General features: G+C 31.8%; 1 protein-coding gene across 7 annotated transcripts in view; it reads right to left on the bottom strand.

The window, feature by feature from the left end:
• The window catches only part of LOC128248347 (uncharacterized), a 36,864-nt gene that overhangs the window by 3,120 nt on the left and 14,039 nt on the right, over positions 1-19,705 (bottom strand). For 2 of the 7 annotated variants that reach the window (XM_089355022.1, XM_089355023.1), the window contains 6 exons: positions 19,037-19,066; positions 17,674-17,703; positions 16,311-16,340; positions 14,948-14,977; positions 13,585-13,614; positions 7,567-7,602 (listed from right to left, as the gene is read on the bottom strand). In XM_089355022.1, the coding sequence (XP_089211148.1) occupies positions 7,567-7,602; positions 13,585-13,614; positions 14,948-14,977; positions 16,311-16,340; positions 17,674-17,703; positions 19,037-19,066 (186 nt within the window). The remainder of the gene's footprint in view (positions 1-7,566; positions 7,603-13,584; positions 13,615-14,947; positions 14,978-16,310; positions 16,341-17,673; positions 17,704-19,036; positions 19,067-19,705) is intronic. The other 5 variants (XM_089355024.1, XM_089355027.1, XM_089355025.1 and 2 more) reach the window with 3 other exon arrangements.

Below are 19,705 nucleotides of genomic sequence, written 5' to 3'. Positions count from 1 at the left end.
AACAACATGTAACAAAAACATCTTTAAATAATTATTCCGGTGCATATTCACCATCTACTTGAATTACTGCTTCCCATTTGCTTAGCAGACAGTCAGACAGTCAGACAGTCATTTAAAGATGACTTTGTTAAATATTGTTATTGTTTTTGTTGAAAAAATTTTGTTGAAAAAAAGCCGCAATAATTATGCAGTAACCCAATAGAATGTTTTTCTGTTTCTTCCCATAAAGGAGTAGAAGCGTTGATTGTAATGCTTCTTGAAGCTGATAACGGTGAGCTCGTTGTATTTTCCTTATATAGGTGCTTGTTAAATGGTATACCTGATGTTCAGAGTATTTGATCTGAAGAGTGAATTCACTTTGATTATTAATAAACAGATGCTGGGGATGTGTATATGTGCGTTTACGACTGTTTCCGGATGGAAGCTATGCTGGTTAAGCAAGATTAAATCACTTTTATATTGTATGTATTGATGAGCGTTTGCATTTCTACAGCGATATAGATATGGCATGTCCTTAAACAATGCACTTTCATATCTTCTATGAATGATGTTAATTTGTCTATCAATTCAATTTTGAATATCATGACTGCAATTTACACTGATTAATAATATTATTATGTGTAATTTTATTTTTATTTTCATAAGACAGGATCTGTACTTTGGCCTCTTAGTACTTACATGTTAATATCCTAGTTGATTTTCATTCACTTTAACATATCCTTAATGAAGGACACTGATTTAAATGTTAAATTCAAGCGTATCATCGACTGCTGACCAATTCATTCACCTTACTGCAAATTCCTTACAGTGTAAATTTTTTACAATGTCAGAAATAAATGTCTTAGGTGTTGTGATAGGAGGTCCAATGACACTCCCCTGTATATTGCCATTGAATTTACTGTATATCCTTATTTACAATACATACTTTTTTCTCTAAATCAATATTAAAATTAGAGGTATTAAATTGCATAGATTTTCCTAAAGCAATTTCATTAATGAAATAATAATTTGTAATAATTTTTTGAACTATTTATTGATACATACATACATAATACACACACACACACACACACACTCACATGCACACATGTACTATATAAACTGAACTATTAAAAACTAATATATTGGAATATAGTGGGTTATCTACCCCTATAGAATTTATGCGACATATGTGGTAATATATCATGATATATATAATGACATATATATATATATATATATATATATATATATATATATATATATATGGTAATATATCATGATACATTTCCTGATATTTTTCTCTAAGATTATGCCAAAAAGAAATTATGCTATACAAAAGCTATCCTGAAAGTAATGTAAAAGTTAAAACTGTGTTTCAATTAGTTCAGTTTTATCTGATGGGTCTTGTAACTGACACAACAAGCTGTTGTTTTGTAAAACTAACCAAAATTATATGCGCAAAAAAATACACGCTATTATCATTATTATTATTATTATTATTATTATTATTATTATTGTTATTATTATTATTCAGTAGTTTTATTTTTATAACGTGCTTTCACTTCACTACCGAGCGCAGCTCTGTGCGCCTTGGGTATGTGCTGTGGTTTGCTGTGGTGCTCTTATGTTTACTGTATTGAAAGTGTTTTGCGTAGAATGTGTGCAGTACCCAGTAGTGCAATTTTCTGTATGTTATATATATTTGTAAGTCCTGGTGTTTTTGTTATGTATTTGTCTGAATATTTTTTTTATTATACCTAAGGCACCTACTATGATAGGAATTGTTTCTGTTTTTAGATTCCACATTCGAGTTATCTCTATTTCCAGGTCTTTGTATTTTGAAAGTTTTTCCATTTCTTTTAGAGAAACGTTGTCATCTGCTGGTATTGAAACATCAATTAGAAGGCATTTTTTTTCTTCATGATCTTTGACAACTATATCTGGTCTATTTGCCTTAATTTCTCTATCTGTGTGTATTGGCATATCGCAGAGTATGGTTGCTTTCTCGTTTTCTGTGACCTTTTCTGGCGTATGTTTATACCATCTTTTTTCTGTTGCTATTCCATAATGTTGGCATAGCTTCCAGTGTATATAGGTCCCAGCTCTGTCGTGTCTGTGAATATATTCCTTCTTAGCCAGGACTGGGCAGCCAGAGATAATATGATTTATTGTTTCTTGTCGATCTCCACATATTCTACAGTTACTTGTTATATTTCTTTTCATTATGTGTTTTTGGTAATTTCTGGTGGGGAGGCTTTGGTCTTGTGCAGCAATTAAAAATCCTTCAGTCTCTGCTTTGAGTCCTGAGCTTCTCAGCCATTGCTGGGATTTTTCTCTGTCTATTTCTTTCGCATTTAGTTTAGCCCAGTATTTACCATGTAGGGGCTTTTCTTGCCATCGTTTTATCATGGTCCGTTGCTGTTCTAGTTTTAGTTTGGATTTCATTTGTTTTATAGCTTTTGTTGTTTCTTCTTCTTCTTCGTATTTGTTAGGTAGATTGATTTCTTGTTTGAATTTGTCAGCTTCCTTAAATACTGAAAACAGTTTTTTGTTTTGCTCGTGTTTTGTGGCTATTTGTATTAGTTTCCCTTGCTTCTGGAGTAGGTATTTTTGCAGTCCTATGGTGGTTATTTTATAATAGTTTTCTAGCTGTATAAGACCCCTGCCACCTTCTGTGCGTTGTATATATAGCCTTTCTATGTCAGATTTTGGGTGGTGCATCCTATATCCTGTCATTATTTTTCTTGTTTTCCTGTCTATTTTACATAGTTCGTTTAGTGTCCAGTTAAGGATGTTGTAGCTGTAGCTTATAACTGGGACTATTATTATTATTATTATTATTATTATTATTATTATTATTATTATTATTATTATTATTGTTCAGTAGTTTTATTTTTATAACGTGCTTTCACTTCACTACCGAGCGCAGTTCTGTGTGCCTTGGGTATGTGCTGTGGTTTGCTGTGATGCTCTTATGGTTACTGTATTGAAAGTGTTTTGCGTAGGATGTGTGCAGTGCCCAGTAGTGCAATTTTCTGTATGTTATATATATTTGTAAGTCCTGGTATTTTTGTTATGTATTTGTCTGAATATTTTTTATTATACCTAAGGCACCTACTATGATAGGAATTGTTTCTGTTTTCAGATTCCACATTCGAGTTACTTCTATTTCCAGGTCTTTGTATTTTGAAAGTTTTTCCATTTCTTTCAGGGAAGCGTTGTCATCTGCTGGTATTGATACATCAATTAGAAAGCATTTTTTTCTTCATGATCTTTGACAACTATATCTGGTCTATTTCCCTTAATTTCTCTATCTGTGTGTATTGGCATATCGCAGAGTATGGTTGCTTTCTCGTTTTCTGTGACCTTTTCTGGCGTGTGTTTATACCATCTTTTTTCTGTTGTTATTCCATAGTGTTGGCGTAGCTTCCAGTGTATATAGGTCCCAGCTCTGTCGTGTCTGTGAATATATTCCTTCTTAGCCAGGACTGGGCAGCCAGAGATAATATGATTTATTGTTTCTTGTCTATCTCCACATATTCTACAGTTACTTGTTATGTTTCTTTTCATTATATACTTTTGGTAATTTCTGGTGGGGAGGCTTTGGTCTTGTGCAGCAATTAAAAATCCTTCAGTCTCTGCTTTGAGTCCTGAGCTTATTATTATTATTATTATTATTATTATTATTATTATTATTATTATTATTATTATTATTATTATTATTCAGTAGTTTTATTTTTATTTTTATTATGTTTGACTTTTGTTTTGCATTTGTACAAGTTGGATCCAAGTCTCACCCAGAGACCTCAAGAGACAACAAGTTAGAAGTTCATGTAGGTGTTATGCCTAGGGTACCATATATTTCGATTTGTACAGTTTTGTTCAAGTGAATGTTTAAGAAACCATAAGAAAATTATGTGTTTGCTTTAAAATGTGAGATCACATAGACAGTATTTTACGTAGGATATGGGCAGTTCCCATGAGCACTATCTTTTGAACTTCAACCATTTTGGGGTTTCCTGGAATTTGATCTAGGTAGTAATCAGCCCGTTTCGCTGTCATTCCCAGGGCACCTATGACAATAGGTATTGTTTTCGTCTTCAGATTCCACATTTTGCTAATTTCTATTTCAAGATCTTTATATTTGCTCAGTTTTTGGTAGGTCTTGACAGATACGTTTATATCGATTGGGACAGTCATATCAATGAGGAGGCATGATTTTTGTCTGAAGTCTTTCAGTATGATGTCTGGCCTATTTGCGTCTATCTTTCTGTCAGTTTGAATGGTGAAGTTCCAGAGGAGTGCAATGTGATCATTTTCAAGTACTGGGGGTGGTTTGTGTTCCCACCAGTTTTTATCATGGGGCAAGTCCAGGTTTTTGCATATTACCCAGTGAATATATTGTGCAGCTCTATCATGCCTATTGAGATACTCTGTAGGCGCAAGCAGACTGCACATGGAGACAACATGATCGATGGTCTCATTTTGTTGTTGGCATATACGACATAATGGGGAGCTGCTGTTCTTTAATATGTTGGCCTGGTAGTTCTTTGTAGGTAGGCATTGATCTTGGGCTGCTATGATAAACCCCTCTGTTTCTGATTTCAAGCCAGAGGCCATTAACCATTGGTGGGTAAGGGCTTTGTCAATATCTGCATTATTCGCTCTCTTTGGGTATTTGCCATTGAGAGGTTTTCCATGCCATTTTTCAGTCATAATAGCTAAGGCAGCAATTTTAGCACGGGTTTTCAAGCGCTTAGCTTTTTTCTGCAGGTGTTTCTAGTTCGTCTAATTCTTGAATTTGTTGCAATTGGAATTCACTTAGATATTCCTTTGCCTGTTTTGTTACTGAGTAAGATGCTTTCTTGCTTTCATATTTTAAGACAAGTTTTAGCATCCAGTCCTCAGAGTTTTTCAGATAGGTGTCTAGGCCAATTGTGGCTACCTTCATTGATAATGCCAGCTGTAAAAGTCCTCGGCCTCCTTCTTTTCTTGGCAGATAAAGACGTTCTATATCTGCCTTAGGGTGGTGCATTCTATGCATTGTCAACAGTTTTCGTATTTTTCTGTCAACATTACATATTTCAGTAATTGACCAGTTAACGATGTTGAAACTGTAAGTCACGACTGGTATGGCTAGAGCATTGATCGTTTCGATCCTGTTTCTCGCGTTCAGCTCTGTCTTCAGTATTGCTCTCACCCTGCGATAACATTCTCTTCTGATCCTTTCCCTCATCACTGAGTGCTTGATATTGTCCCCTTCAATTACCCCTAGGTATTTGTAGCTCTCCGCTGGTTTTAACTCTTTTATGACATTTTGCTGGTCAAGGTTCACATTAGATGTATTTGTAATTTTTCCTTTGATAAAGGTAGCTTTTGCACATTTATCAAGGCCAAATTGCATCCTGATGTCATCACTGAATTGTTTAACACTCGCTAGTAGGCCTATTATTATTATTATTATCATTATTATTATTATTATTATTATTATTATTATTATTATTATTATTATTATTAAGAAGGTGACCTAGCAGAATCGTTAGCACGTCGGGCGAAATGCTTAGCGGTATTTCGTCCGTCTTGAAGTCCTGAGTTCAAATTCCGCCGAAGTCCACTTTCATCCTTTCAGGGTCGATAAATCAAGTACCATTTGAGTATTGGGGTCGATGTAATTGACTATCCCCCTCCCCACAATTTCAGGCCTTTATTATTATTATTATTATTATTATTATTATTATTATTATTATTATTATTATTATTATTATTAAGAACACGGCAAGCTGGCAGAATCTTTAGCACACTGGACGAAATGCTTAGCGGTATTTCGCCCGTCGGTACCTTCTGAATTCAAAATCCGCCGAGGTTGAGTTTGCCTTTCATCCTTCGGGGCCGATAAAATTAGTACCAGTTAGGCACTGTGGTCGATGTAATCGACTTTATTCCTTCCTCCAAAATTTGTAGCCTTCTGCTTCCAGAAGAAAGGATCATTATTATTATTATTATTATTATCATTATTATTATTATTATTATTATTATTATTATTATTATTATTATTATTATTACTATTATTATCATTATCATTATTATTATTATTATTATTATTATTATTGAGTGAGAGAGCAGTGCATGCCATCAAAGAGACACATCATGACTACCTGTCTGATAAGGGTATACCAGGCACATGCATCACAACCATATGTGTGTGACATGGTGATCTCATACTAAGATTAACACCGCATGACCTTCCCGAGGAGCCCAGTTAGAATTTTCTTCAGGTCGAGTAGCCCATCCTGATCAAAAGGCCCCAGAATAAGGGTTGTTTAAGGATGTTGAACGAAACACCCATGTTTCCAAAGGTGAATTATCCAAACCCCAAAGAATTCCTCTCAACACATGGCTATGATGCTCCCCTACTCCTTCTGCTCATGATCAGAGATGCACATATCGTCACGCACTAAGGGACATGTTCAACTGGTTAAGATGAAACAACTGACAAGCAAATCTATGGTAGTGCAGAATATTCGCTGTAGCCCATCTTTTATACCGAGACAGCACAATGTACATGATAGCATTTCGAGTCAGTTAAGATGAAAATCTATGAAAGCCACTGCCTGGTACTGCATCAAGGAATTTATTATTATTATTATTATTATTATTATTATTATTATTATTATTATTATTATTATTATTATTATCATCAATTTTCTACTCATATAACGACTTCATCAATTGTCAACTGGCTATAATGATGAAAACGTTTACATAAGTTCAAAATCCGATAAATTCACTTGCAAACATTTCACATAAATGATTCTTCTTGCCAATTCAAACCTGTGCATATTTCACGAAATAAAAATGAAACGCTAGAAAGCAGCAATTCTAGATATGCTAAGTAATCGTACGTAATTTTTATAATTCTTAAAATTTCCTTTTAATCTATTATGAATTAAATAATTTCATTGGTATTTATAGTAAGTGAAAATCAAGTATATTAAATGTTTTTTTTAGTTTGAAAGGTATTTTGAGAATAAAAATCATAGAATAAGATACTACATTTGCCGAAATTCACATTACGGCTAAATGCTTATTGTTCTGAAGTTAAAACATTCATTTCACCTACTCACTCATAGACTACACTTTAAATTTTAGTGCAAATAAATAAATTAAAAGCTGTAGATTTCCTTCTATTCGTAGATATTGATCTTAAGTTTACTAATTTTTAACACGATGTAGTTGTTCGAAATTAATTTCTATTAGATTCAATGAGAGTAATGCACAACTTCCACTATTTCATATTGATATATTGCTTCAATCAATAATTCACCGTCATGTCAAGAAATTATTTTCAAAATTCAACATAATATTTTCATCAAAGCAAATTTCAACCTCACGTATATATAAATAAATAGCAATACAAATTTGTTGTAACAGTTATATATAATGACATTTGATATATAACATTTCATTAAAAAGATATTTTACTATTATTATTAAAGATATGAATGAATCCATTAACGAAATTATAAACAACACGAATGTAAGATATAAAGGATAATAGTACATGCATTTATAAGCATTACTTACATTTTGGATTTTCAAAGCTTGCAGCTGCACCTGATCCTGGAAAATGCAGACAGATACATGTTATGTTCAAACTATGAAACTCTATTTAATAAGACAAATATATATTTCTGCTTTGTCTCATAACGTTTCAGATTATATATCATACAGTAAAATAATCAATTAAAATTGTGGCAAATATGCTCAAATAAAAACCATGAATAGAAACTCCGTAAATGTCCAGTGAATATCTCCAAAATGCAATATGTTACTATGAGGCTATGTACCATACGGAAGATTTTTAGTTTATCATATGTCTGTTGGAAACACACAGAGTTAAAACCGACATGAAAATGGAGAAAGTATTGTTCGTTTCATAATATTTCGACCGTAAACTATACGAAGGAAATGACACTGGTTCACCGTAAACGTAACTACCGTGTTAACTCATGTCATCATCATATGATGAATAATTCCTCAAAATATATGGCAATCCTGTTCAAAGAGGAGACAGCATGAGAACAGAAATTTCTGATATCTCGCAATCGATCTGTATAATATATGATGAATATTAAGTTGCCCATTCGGTACACAAAATATATTTAACCTGTGGTATAAATTCAATTCATCGATAGAAAGCATGTAACTTAATACAGGTGAAGGTCTGTGGTATAATGTTCCTCTCATAATGTTTTGTATGACTGGATTGTAAGAATGACACTTCACACTGTTCATTCATAAACACATTTCACCCAGTCCAGGCATCAGCAAAATCTGTCACTAACAGCTGATGATTCCACCTTCATATGTCTTTGGAACAATACCTAACAAATTTGCAATCTTAAATTGTATTTCTGTAGTTTCAACGGAAACGTCTCGAGCAAAGCAACCAAAACTATTCTTCTAAATATTATGATTATAAAATCTGTTTAATAATCCTTTCTACTATATGCACAGGACCTGAAATGTGGAGGAAGGGGGCTAGTCAATTACATCGAAACCAGTGCGTAACTGGTACTTATTTCATCGATTTATTTAGTTTTCTGTGACGGGTAGCAAGAGCTAAAATGTATATAATTTCATGTGTCTGAGTTCTTGCAGTAGAAAACGGTTATAATCATTTCATTTTCTTTAACTGTCAGAGTAACCAGAAAAGGAAGCTTCTTTGCATTCAGTTCCATAGTGAACTGGATCGATTCATAAATGCCGTTTATTAAACTGAGGCATCTTGAAAAGTTCTCCTTACTTTTGTTCAAAAATATGAAACATTCATCCTGGAATCTTTTCCAGTCTCCCGTTAAATAGGATTGGAAATGCTGATCAAACGGAATTCCAGAGAGAGTATAGAATTTTTTCTTCCAGAAGTCACATTGTTTGTGAGGCAAACGTTAGCACGACTTTTGTTCTGTTTTGTATTTCTAGGCAATGTTGGTTATCAGAAAAGTAGTTTTCTAGTCCGAATCGAAATCATTCAAGTACAAAATTTTAGGAAATTTCTCCTGAATTATTCATGGGTATTTGTTAATCCAGAGTTCTACTACTTCTGATCCTAATACACAGGGGGATATTAGCGTGAAGACTGGACTTCGAATCTAACAAGGATTGTCTTTTAATCTGCTCTTTCTGAAAAAAGATTTAAGAAGGCCATGTCCTCTCTGTTTAAGCGAGGGACTAATTTTCACTGTTCCGAAATATCTCGCGACTGGTTACAAATTCTATGAAATGCGTTATTATGATCATATCCTAAAATGAAGATATTTACTTTAGCAAATATCTGATGAACTTAATATATAGAATTCAATGAAGGACTTAAAAATAGATTGTTCATTGGTCGTTTCATTCACTTGTCATGAATACAAAAGATACAGCAAAATATTTCATCCTAAATATAACTAAACTATTTGCAGAATTATCTCACACTATCATATCATGAAGAATTCCTAAAGATATATAACAATCCTGTTCAAATAAAAAACGACACAAGATAATTGTTAATTATTGTTTTGCGTTTCTGGTTGTGCCGATTCAAACACGGACTCATATAACATATTCTTCCGTTCCAGGAAACAACAAAACTATCGCTAGTTTCTGTTGCATTTAACTTCATATATGGTATTGAGCGAATATCTGACAGTTCTCAAATCGCAAACTGTAATATAGTAGTTGTATGTCATCTATTATTCTTTGTTATTTTAATGTTTCAATCTAATTTTAATGTTTCACAATAAAGCATATTTCAATATCGGAACAAGTCCCTACATAACTGTCATAAAGTAGTGTGCAGATACGTACAGTAATATAGTAACAAATTTATATTGTCATACCTCAGTGTACGATATATGCAACATGTCACAAAATATTTAGTAACACATTTTTATTACAGTTGGACATGAAATGATCAGCTGCTTGAAATTTTTGCACAGATCCAGCAATTTTCGGTCAGCGTAGTCTAATGAATTACATCGCACTCTGTACTTGCCTGCGACTTAAATTTATCGCGAACGAGAGTATGATAAGCAAAGTTGGCCTCGCACTTTTGAACGCATAACGGAGAGAGACCCAAGAAGTGCGGCTCAACACTTTCTCCTAGTGCTAACTATTCTGACAGCTCATAACATTAAAATGTTTTACAGGTTAAAATTGTTTACGTAATTAAAATTGTTTAACTGATTACATTGACCCAAAAAGTGTGCGACTTTATTTTACCGCCTCCGACAGGATGAAAGGCAATAATCATTTTGGCGGCATTTGAACGTACAACGAAAGGAAACGGAGGATGAGCTGCTCAGCATATTGTTCGACTCATTAACGATTACTATCAGCTCGTTACCTCAGGAAACTATCAATAGAAGAAATAATGTTATAATTGTAAAATTCAGTCAATATTAATAGAGTTATATAGGAGCAACATTCGCCTGTTTTGTTCTTGATATCAGAAGTGTCTCTGACCGAAATTATAGAAAATACATTTTATAATAAGTAAATCTGATTAAGAAAACATACACAGTAATACATATTATAAGTATGAAATATATATTTTTATGTTTGATCTATTAGTATCTTCAATGATATAATATAGATTCATTCAAGCTTAATTACAGGAATTGATTCCATTGAGAGGGTATAGGTTGCACTTTTAACCTGCCTATCGAGTGTCTCTTGCTCTTGTATGTAGAAAATGTCCAATCAAACCAGCGTTATTCCTGTTCAATTTATCGATCCATTCTGCCGTGAGTACTTGCTGCTTTCATTAGAGGCACCAGCACTATGTCGATCCCTTACAAACTGGCATCGCTAAGAACTTGGAGTAGAGTTTGTAATTTATAAACACTTGAGTTTGAATCCTATCTTTTAAAATTACGACAACATCGAAAATCTATACATATGTGCATGTAATTTGTTAAATACGTAAATTTCATACTTTGTGAAATTTCATTATCATCTCCTCTATTGTAAATATTTTCACTAATGATTATAGTAAGAGTTCGTAATGAAAAATGTTTCATAAACTCAAACAGATCTCTTAACTTATAGCCTTTCTAGACAATTCTATTTTTTACGCCATTCCTATGACTGCAAGTACAGTGTCATCAGTATTCAAATCAATCATTCACCTTAAACCTGTATACATCTTAGACAATTTCAGTTTTACCTCTTCTAAATAATAGTAAATCTATTATAGGCTTTCTATTCCATTCATTATACTAACCACTTCCTAAACTGAGACATGTTGTCGATGTAAGTAATAAATAGTTATTAGAGGCACAGTTTTCTCCAAATTTCGAACATTGATTTACAATAAATTATGCTTCAATGTTCTGACCATATCCCCATATAACTTTCTTTAAAGTAATTTACAGCTATATAATAATATATAGCAACATACATCGATATGAAGTGTTTAACACCATTCTATATTTTTTGCCACAATTCATAACATAATTATTGTTGTAATTATATAGTAGTCAAAGAAGATAACTTTAAATTCGGACACGATTCCGGCAAAATTTAGGGTGATTGGTTTAATCGATTACATTGACCCAAATATTTGAGTACGACTTCATTTTACTGCCTCCGACAGGATGTTAGGTAATGAATGTTTCGGCGGTGTTACAATGCAGACCGAAAGTATACGGAGTATGAGCTGCTCAGTTTTTTTCTCGAACGCGTTAACAAATGTAAGCTCGTTACCTCATGAAACTATCAATACAATGATGAATATAACAATCTAAAAAATTCATTGAATATTTTGTTGTGACTGGGAGCATCATTAAATTCATATTTATATACGAGTTTAATTTGCCTGTTTTCTGAGATGTCTCAGTAGTTTGCGTACCTGTAACTAAAGAAAATTCCTATTACACGAACAAAATCCGACGACAAATATCATATTCCGTAATAGATACTATGAATATATAATGTATTTTTATATGTTTATGTTTAATAATATCTTCAATGGTATGACATCGTGTCATTCAATGTAATGTAATTGAAATAGAGAACAATACCTCAAGATTAGAAAAAGGTAGTTTCCAATGAAAATCATTCTGATGAATAAGCGATACTATAAGCGTTATTCCTATGGCCATGACATAGGTACGATAATGAAATTTAGTTCATGGTAGACATCGCAAATAATACACAAAGAATATATTATTGGCATTTAATAAAGAATAAATATTGTTAGTTTGTTAATTACATATATCTGATTATATAAAAGACATGACATTCTGTTTTATCATGAAGTTATCTCAGTTATTTACCTTATACAACAAACTAAGTAGTCGGTATTGGGACATACAGCACGAGTAACATCCACTTTACTTTATACAGAATTATCATTTAATATCTGCATCAGATATTTCTCTACGCTCATTACAGTTTTGTGTGCTATTCATCATACAAAAGATATTAATAATCTAACGTTACAGCACGAAGGTATAACGCATGTTGTGAGGTATAGCGTTAATGGTGTCGCTGAATTTGTTCAATTGCTTCCTCTTCCCCGAAACCATGCATCACTATAACTATTTCATTTAAAATTATAAAGCAACATAGTAAATCTAGTCTGTTAAATGCAATTTATAAACAATTAAGATTCAATACTATTTCAAGCTTTACTGGAATATGTAAAAACTACACAAACGTACGTATAACTTTGTAACAACGTAAAATACATACTTTGTTACTTTCATTATCTCCTCTTTTATGAAAATGATTTCACTGACAATTACGATAAGAGTTCTTGAAGAAATATGACTTTCACAAATTGGGTGAGATTTCTTCACTTACAATCTTTCTAGAAAATTCTGTATTTCTCCAAATTCCTATGACCGTAAATACATCAATCAATCAATCAATCACCGAACTCCCTTTCACGTCTTAGAGAATTTCAGTTCTAGTTCCGCTTAATTATCGTAAATCTGTTATCATTGTTGGCTTTCTATTCCATTCATTATACTAACCACTTCCAAAACTGAGACAGCATATCCATGTGAGAAATAAATATTTATTACTGGCAATGTCTGTGAAGCGCGGTTTCCTAGAGTTCAATCACTGATTTACAATAAATTATACATCAATGCATGGCAACATATAACATTCTGTAAAATGACTTTCAAATAGGTATCAATATATAGCAACATACACCAGTACTTATTGTTTGGCACCTCTTTATGATATTTACATGTCAAAACATAAATATTTTCTTATTTTAAAATAGTTGGTAATGAAAATATAAATTACTGCAAATATGGGCACAGGTCCAGCAATTTTCTGGGCGTCTATTCAATAGTTTCCATGGAACGAGATGGTTGAGTGCGACTTTATTTCATTGCCTTCGACAGGAGGTAATACAATGATAATCTAGCCGGCATTTCAACATATACCGAAAGGAGATAGACGACGAGGTGCTTATGGATTTGTTATACCTGTTAAAGATTCTGTCATGTTGTTACCCCAAGAAATTATGATTCAACCGTTGAATATTATAATTATAAATTTTTTTCAGTAATAACATAATTATGTACGAGCATCAATTACCTTTTGTAGTTGTAGCATTAGTGGTTCCACCTAAAAATATATAAAATACGTATTATTATACAAAGAAAATCTAATTACAAAGTCATTTTCCATAACAGATGTTATGAATATACAGTATATCATTTTTATGTTTACTCTAACAATACTTCCAATAGTATGTGATCGTTTCATTTCATACGAATTCATATAATATCATTGGCATGGACAACTATGTAGCTGTAATTCATAGCTTTAATGTTGTCAAACAATGGTATGATTCGTTCACCTGCTTCATATTCCCCAAAACCATGCATAACTATAACTATTTGCTTTTCAATTATGATGCAATACAGTAAAACTAGGTTTCCTAAATGCAATCTATAAACACTTAAGTTTCAATATTCTTTTGAAATTTGCAACAATGTGCAAAATATGCATTTACGTGCGTGTAATTTTATAAATTCTTAAATTCATACTTTGTAACTTTGTAATTTTCATTATTATCTCCTCTCTTGAAAATGATTTCACTGATGATTACAATCAGAGTTCTTGATGAAATCTATCATTCACAACCTGGATGAGATTTCTTGACTTAAAACCTTTCTAGAAAATTATATATTTCACGGCATTCACATGACCGTAAATACTTTATTATCAGCATTTCAATCAATTATTCAACGTAGGCTTTTTACTTCTTACACAATTTCAGTTCTCGCTCTACTTAATTATCGTAAATCTATTATTATTATTAGCCTTCAATTCCATTCGTTACACTGACCAATTCCGAACCTGAGAAAGCATATCCACGTGAGGAATAAATATATATTAGAGGCAATGTATGTGATGCGCGTAATCTTCTATAGCTCGGAGCTTTTCCAAAGTTCAATCAATGATTTACAATAAATTATACATCAATGTTTTAGCATGGCAACATATAACAATCTTTAAAATGACTTTCAAATATGTATCAATATATAGCAACATACATCAATACTTATTGTTTTACTCCTCTTTCTGATATTTATAACATGTTAAAACATAAATATTTTCGTATTTCATAATAGGTCGTAATAAAAATATAAATTGCTGCAAATATGGGCACAGGTCCAGCAATTCTCTGGGCGTCTGTTCAATCGTTTACATGAAACCAAATAGTTGAGTGCGACTTTATTTTACCGCCTGCGACAGGAGGTAATGAAATGATAATCTAGGCGGCATTTCAACATATACCGAATGGAGATAGACGACGAGCTGATTAGGAATTTGTTATACCTGTTAAAGATTCTGTCATGTTGTTACCCCAAGAAATTATGATTCAACCGTTGAATATTATAATTATAAATTTTTTTCAGTAATAACATAATTATGTACGAGCATCAATTACCTTTTGTAGCTGTAGTATTAGTGGTTGTACCTAAAAATATATAAAATACGTATTATTATACAAAGAAAATCTAATTACAAAGTCATTTTCCATAACAGATCTTATGAATATACAGTATATCATTTTTATGTTTACTCTAACAATACTTCCAATAGTATGTGATCGTTTCATTTCATACGAATTCATATAATATCATTGGCATGGACAACTATGTAGCTGTAATTCATAGCTTTAATGTTGTCAAACAATGGTATGATTCGTTCACCTGCTTCATATTCCCCAAAACCATGCATAACTATAACTATTTGCTTTTCAATTATGATGCAATACAGTAAAACTAGGTTTCCTAAATGCAATCTATAAACACTTAAGTTTCAATATTCTTTTGAAATTTGCAACAATGTGCAAAATATGCATTTACGTGCGTGTAATTTTATAAATTCTTAAATTCATACTTTGTAACTTTGTAATTTTCATTATTATCTCCTCTCTTGAAAATGATTTCACTGATGATTACAATCAGAGTTCTTGATGAAATCTATCATTCACAACCTGGATGAGATTTCTTGACTTAAAACCTTTCTAGAAAATTATATATTTCACGGCATTCACATGACCGTAAATACTTTATTATCAGCATTTCAATCAATTATTCAACGTAGGCTTTTTACTTCTTACACAATTTCAGTTCTCGCTCTACTTAATTATCGTAAATCTATTATTATTATTAGCCTTCAATTCCATTCGTTACACTGACCAATTCCGAACCTGAGAAAGCATATCCACGTGAGGAATAAATATATATTAGAGGCAATGTATGTGATGCGCGTAATCTTCTATAGCTCGGAGCTTTTCCAAAGTTCAATCAATGATTTACAATAAATTATACATCAATGTTTTAGCATGGCAACATATAACAATCTTTAAAATGACTTTCAAATATGTATCAATATATAGCAACATACATCAATACTTATTGTTTTACTCCTCTTTCTGATATTTATAACATGTTAAAACATAAATATTTTCGTATTTCATAATAGGTCGTAATAAAAATATAAATTGCTGCAAATATGGGCACAGGTCCAGCAATTCTCTGGGCGTCTGTTCAATCGTTTACATGAAACCAAATAGTTGAGTGCGACTTTATTTTACCGCCTGCGACAGGAGGTAATGAAATGATAATCTAGGCGGCATTTCAACATATACCGAATGGAGATAGACGACGAGCTGATTAGGAATTTGTTATACCTGTTAAAGATTCTGTCATGTTGTTACCCCAAGAAATTATGATTCAACCGTTGAATATTATAATTATAAATTTTTTTCAGTAATAACATAATTATGTACGAGCATCAATTACCTTTTGTAGCTGTAGTATTAGTGGTTGTACCTAAAAATATATAAAATACGTATTATTATACAAAGAAAATCTAATTACAAAGTCATTTTCCATAACAGATCTTATGAATATACAGTATATCATTTTTATGTTTACTCTAACAATACTTCCAATAGTATGTGATCGTTTCATTTCATACGAATTCATATAATATCATTGGCATGGACAACTATGTAGCTGTAATTCATAGCTTTAATGTTGTCAAACAATGGTATGATTCGTTCACCTGCTTCATATTCCCCAAAACCATGCATAACTATAACTATTTGCTTTTCAATTATGATGCAATACAGTAAAACTAGGTTTCCTAAATGCAATCTATAAACACTTAAGTTTCAATATTCTTTTGAAATTTGCAACAATGTGCAAAATATGCATTTACGTGCGTGTAATTTTATAAATTCTTAAATTCATACTTTGTAACTTTGTAATTTTCATTATTATCTCCTCTCTTGAAAATGATTTCACTGATGATTACAATCAGAGTTCTTGATGAAATCTATCATTCACAACCTGGATGAGATTTCTTGACTTAAAACCTTTCTAGAAAATTATATATTTCACGGCATTCACATGACCGTAAATACTTTATTATCAGCATTTCAATCAATTATTCAACGTAGGCTTTTTACTTCTTACACAATTTCAGTTCTCGCTCTACTTAATTATCGTAAATCTATTATTATTATTAGCCTTCAATTCCATTCGTTACACTGACCAATTCCGAACCTGAGAAAGCATATCCACGTGAGGAATAAATATATATTAGAGGCAATGTATGTGATGCGCGTAATCTTCTATAGCTCGGAGCTTTTCCAAAGTTCAATCAATGATTTACAATAAATTATACATCAATGTTTTAGCATGGCAACATATAACAATCTTTAAAATGACTTTCAAATATGTATCAATATATAGCTACATACATCAATACTTATTGTTTTACTCCTCTTTCTGATATTTATAACATGTTAAAACATAAATATTTTCGTATTTCATAATAGGTCGTAATAAAAATATAAATTGCTGCAAATATGGGCACAGGTCCAGCAATTCTCTGGGCGTCTGTTCAATCGTTTACATGAAACCAAATAGTTGAGTGCGACTTTATTTTACCGCCTGCGACAGGAGGTAATGAAATGATAATCTAGGCGGCATTTCAACATATACCGAAAGGAGATAGACGACGAGGTGCTTATGGATTTGTTATACCTGTTAAAGATTCTGTCATGTTGTTACCCCAAGAAATTATGATTCAACCGTTGAATATTATAATTATAAATTTTTTTCAGTAATAACATAATTATGTACGAGCATCAATTACCTTTTTTAGCTGTAATATTAGTGGTTCCACCTAAAAATATATAAAATACGTATTATTATACAAAGAAAATCTAATTACAAAGTCATTTTCCATAACAGATGTTATGAATATACAGTATATCATTTTTATGTTTACTCTAACAATACTTCCAATAGTATGTGATCGTTTCATTTCATACGAATTCATATAATATCATTGGCATGGACAACTATGTAGCTGTAATTCATAGCTTTAATGTTGTCAAACAATGGTATGATTCGTTCACCTGCTTCATATTCCCCAAAACCATGCATAACTATAACTATTTGCTTTTCAATTATGATGCAATACAGTAAAACTAGGTTTCCTAAATGCAATCTATAAACACTTAAGTTTCAATATTCTTTTGAAATTTGCAACAATGTGCAAAATATGCATTTACGTGCGTGTAATTTTATAAATTCTTAAATTCATACTTTGTAACTTTGTAATTTTCATTATTATCTCCTCTCTTGAAAATGATTTCACTGATGATTACAATCAGAGTTCTTGATGAAATCTATCATTCACAACCTGGATGAGATTTCTTGACTTAAAACCTTTCTAGAAAATTATATATTTCACGGCATTCACATGACCGTAAATACTTTATTATCAGCATTTCAATCAATTATAAAACGTAGGCTTTTTACTTCTTACACAATTTCAGTTCTCGCTCTACTTAATTATCGTAAATCTATTATTATTATTAGCCTTCAATTCCATTCGTTACACTGACCAATTCCGAACCTGAGAAAGCATATCCACGTGAGGAATAAATATATATTAGAGGCAATGTATGTGATGCGCGTAATCTTCTATAGCTCGGAGCTTTTCCAAAGTTCAATCAATGATTTACAATAAATTATACATCAATGTTTTAGCATGGCAACATATAACAATCTTTAAAATGACTTTCAAATATGTATCAATATATAGCAACCTACATCAATACTTATTGTTTTACTCCTCTTTCTGATATTTATAACATGTTAAAACATAAATATTTTCGTATTTCATAATAGGTCGTAATAAAAATATAAATTGCTGCAAATATGGGCACAGGTCCAGCAATTCTCTGGGCGTCTGTTCAATCGTTTACATGAAACCAAATAGGTGAGTGCGACTTTATTTTACCGCCTGCGACAGGAGGTAATGAAATGATAATCTAGGCGGCATTTCAACATATACCGAATGGAGATAGACGACGAGCTGATTAGGAATTTGTTATACCTGTTAAAGATTCTGTCATGTTGTTACCCCAAGAAATTATGATTCAACCGTTGAATATTATAATTATAAATTTTTTTCAGTAATAACATAATTATGTACGAGCATCAATTACCTTTTGTAGCTGTAGTATTAGTGGTTGTACCTAAAAATATATAAAATACGTATTATTATACAAAGAAAATCTAATTACAAAGTCATTTTCCATAACAGATCTTATGAATATACAGTATATCATTTTTATGTTTACTCTAACAATACTTCCAATAGTATGTGATCGTTTCATTTCATACGAATTCATATAATATCATTGGCATGGACAACTATGTAGCTGTAATTCATAGCTTTAATGTTGTCAAACAATGGTATGATTCGTTCACCTGCTTCATATTCCCCAAAACCATGCATAACTATAACTATTTGCTTTTCAATTATGATGCAATACAGTAAAACTAGGTTTCCTAAATGCAATCTATAAACACTTAAGTTTCAATATTCTTTTGAAATTTGCAACAATGTGCAAAATATGCATTTACGTGCGTGTAATTTTATAAATTCTTAAATTCATACTTTGTAACTTTGTAATTTTCATTATTATCTCCTCTCTTGAAAATGATTTCACTGATGATTACAATCAGAGTTCTTGATGAAATCTATCATTCACAACCTGGATGAGATTTCTTGACTTAAAACCTTTCTAGAAAATTATATATTTCACGGCATTCACATGACCGTAAATACTTTATTATCAGCATTTCAATCAATTATTCAACGTAGGCTTTTT

The sequence above is a fragment of the Octopus bimaculoides genome, chromosome 7, assembly GCF_046866305.1.
Source record: "Octopus bimaculoides isolate indiv1 chromosome 7, ASM4686630v1, whole genome shotgun sequence".
In the NCBI taxonomy this organism is placed as follows: Eukaryota; Metazoa; Mollusca; class Cephalopoda; order Octopoda; family Octopodidae; genus Octopus; species Octopus bimaculoides.
Note: the sequence above shows the minus strand (reverse complement) of the source record. Positions and strands in the feature narration are given on the sequence as shown.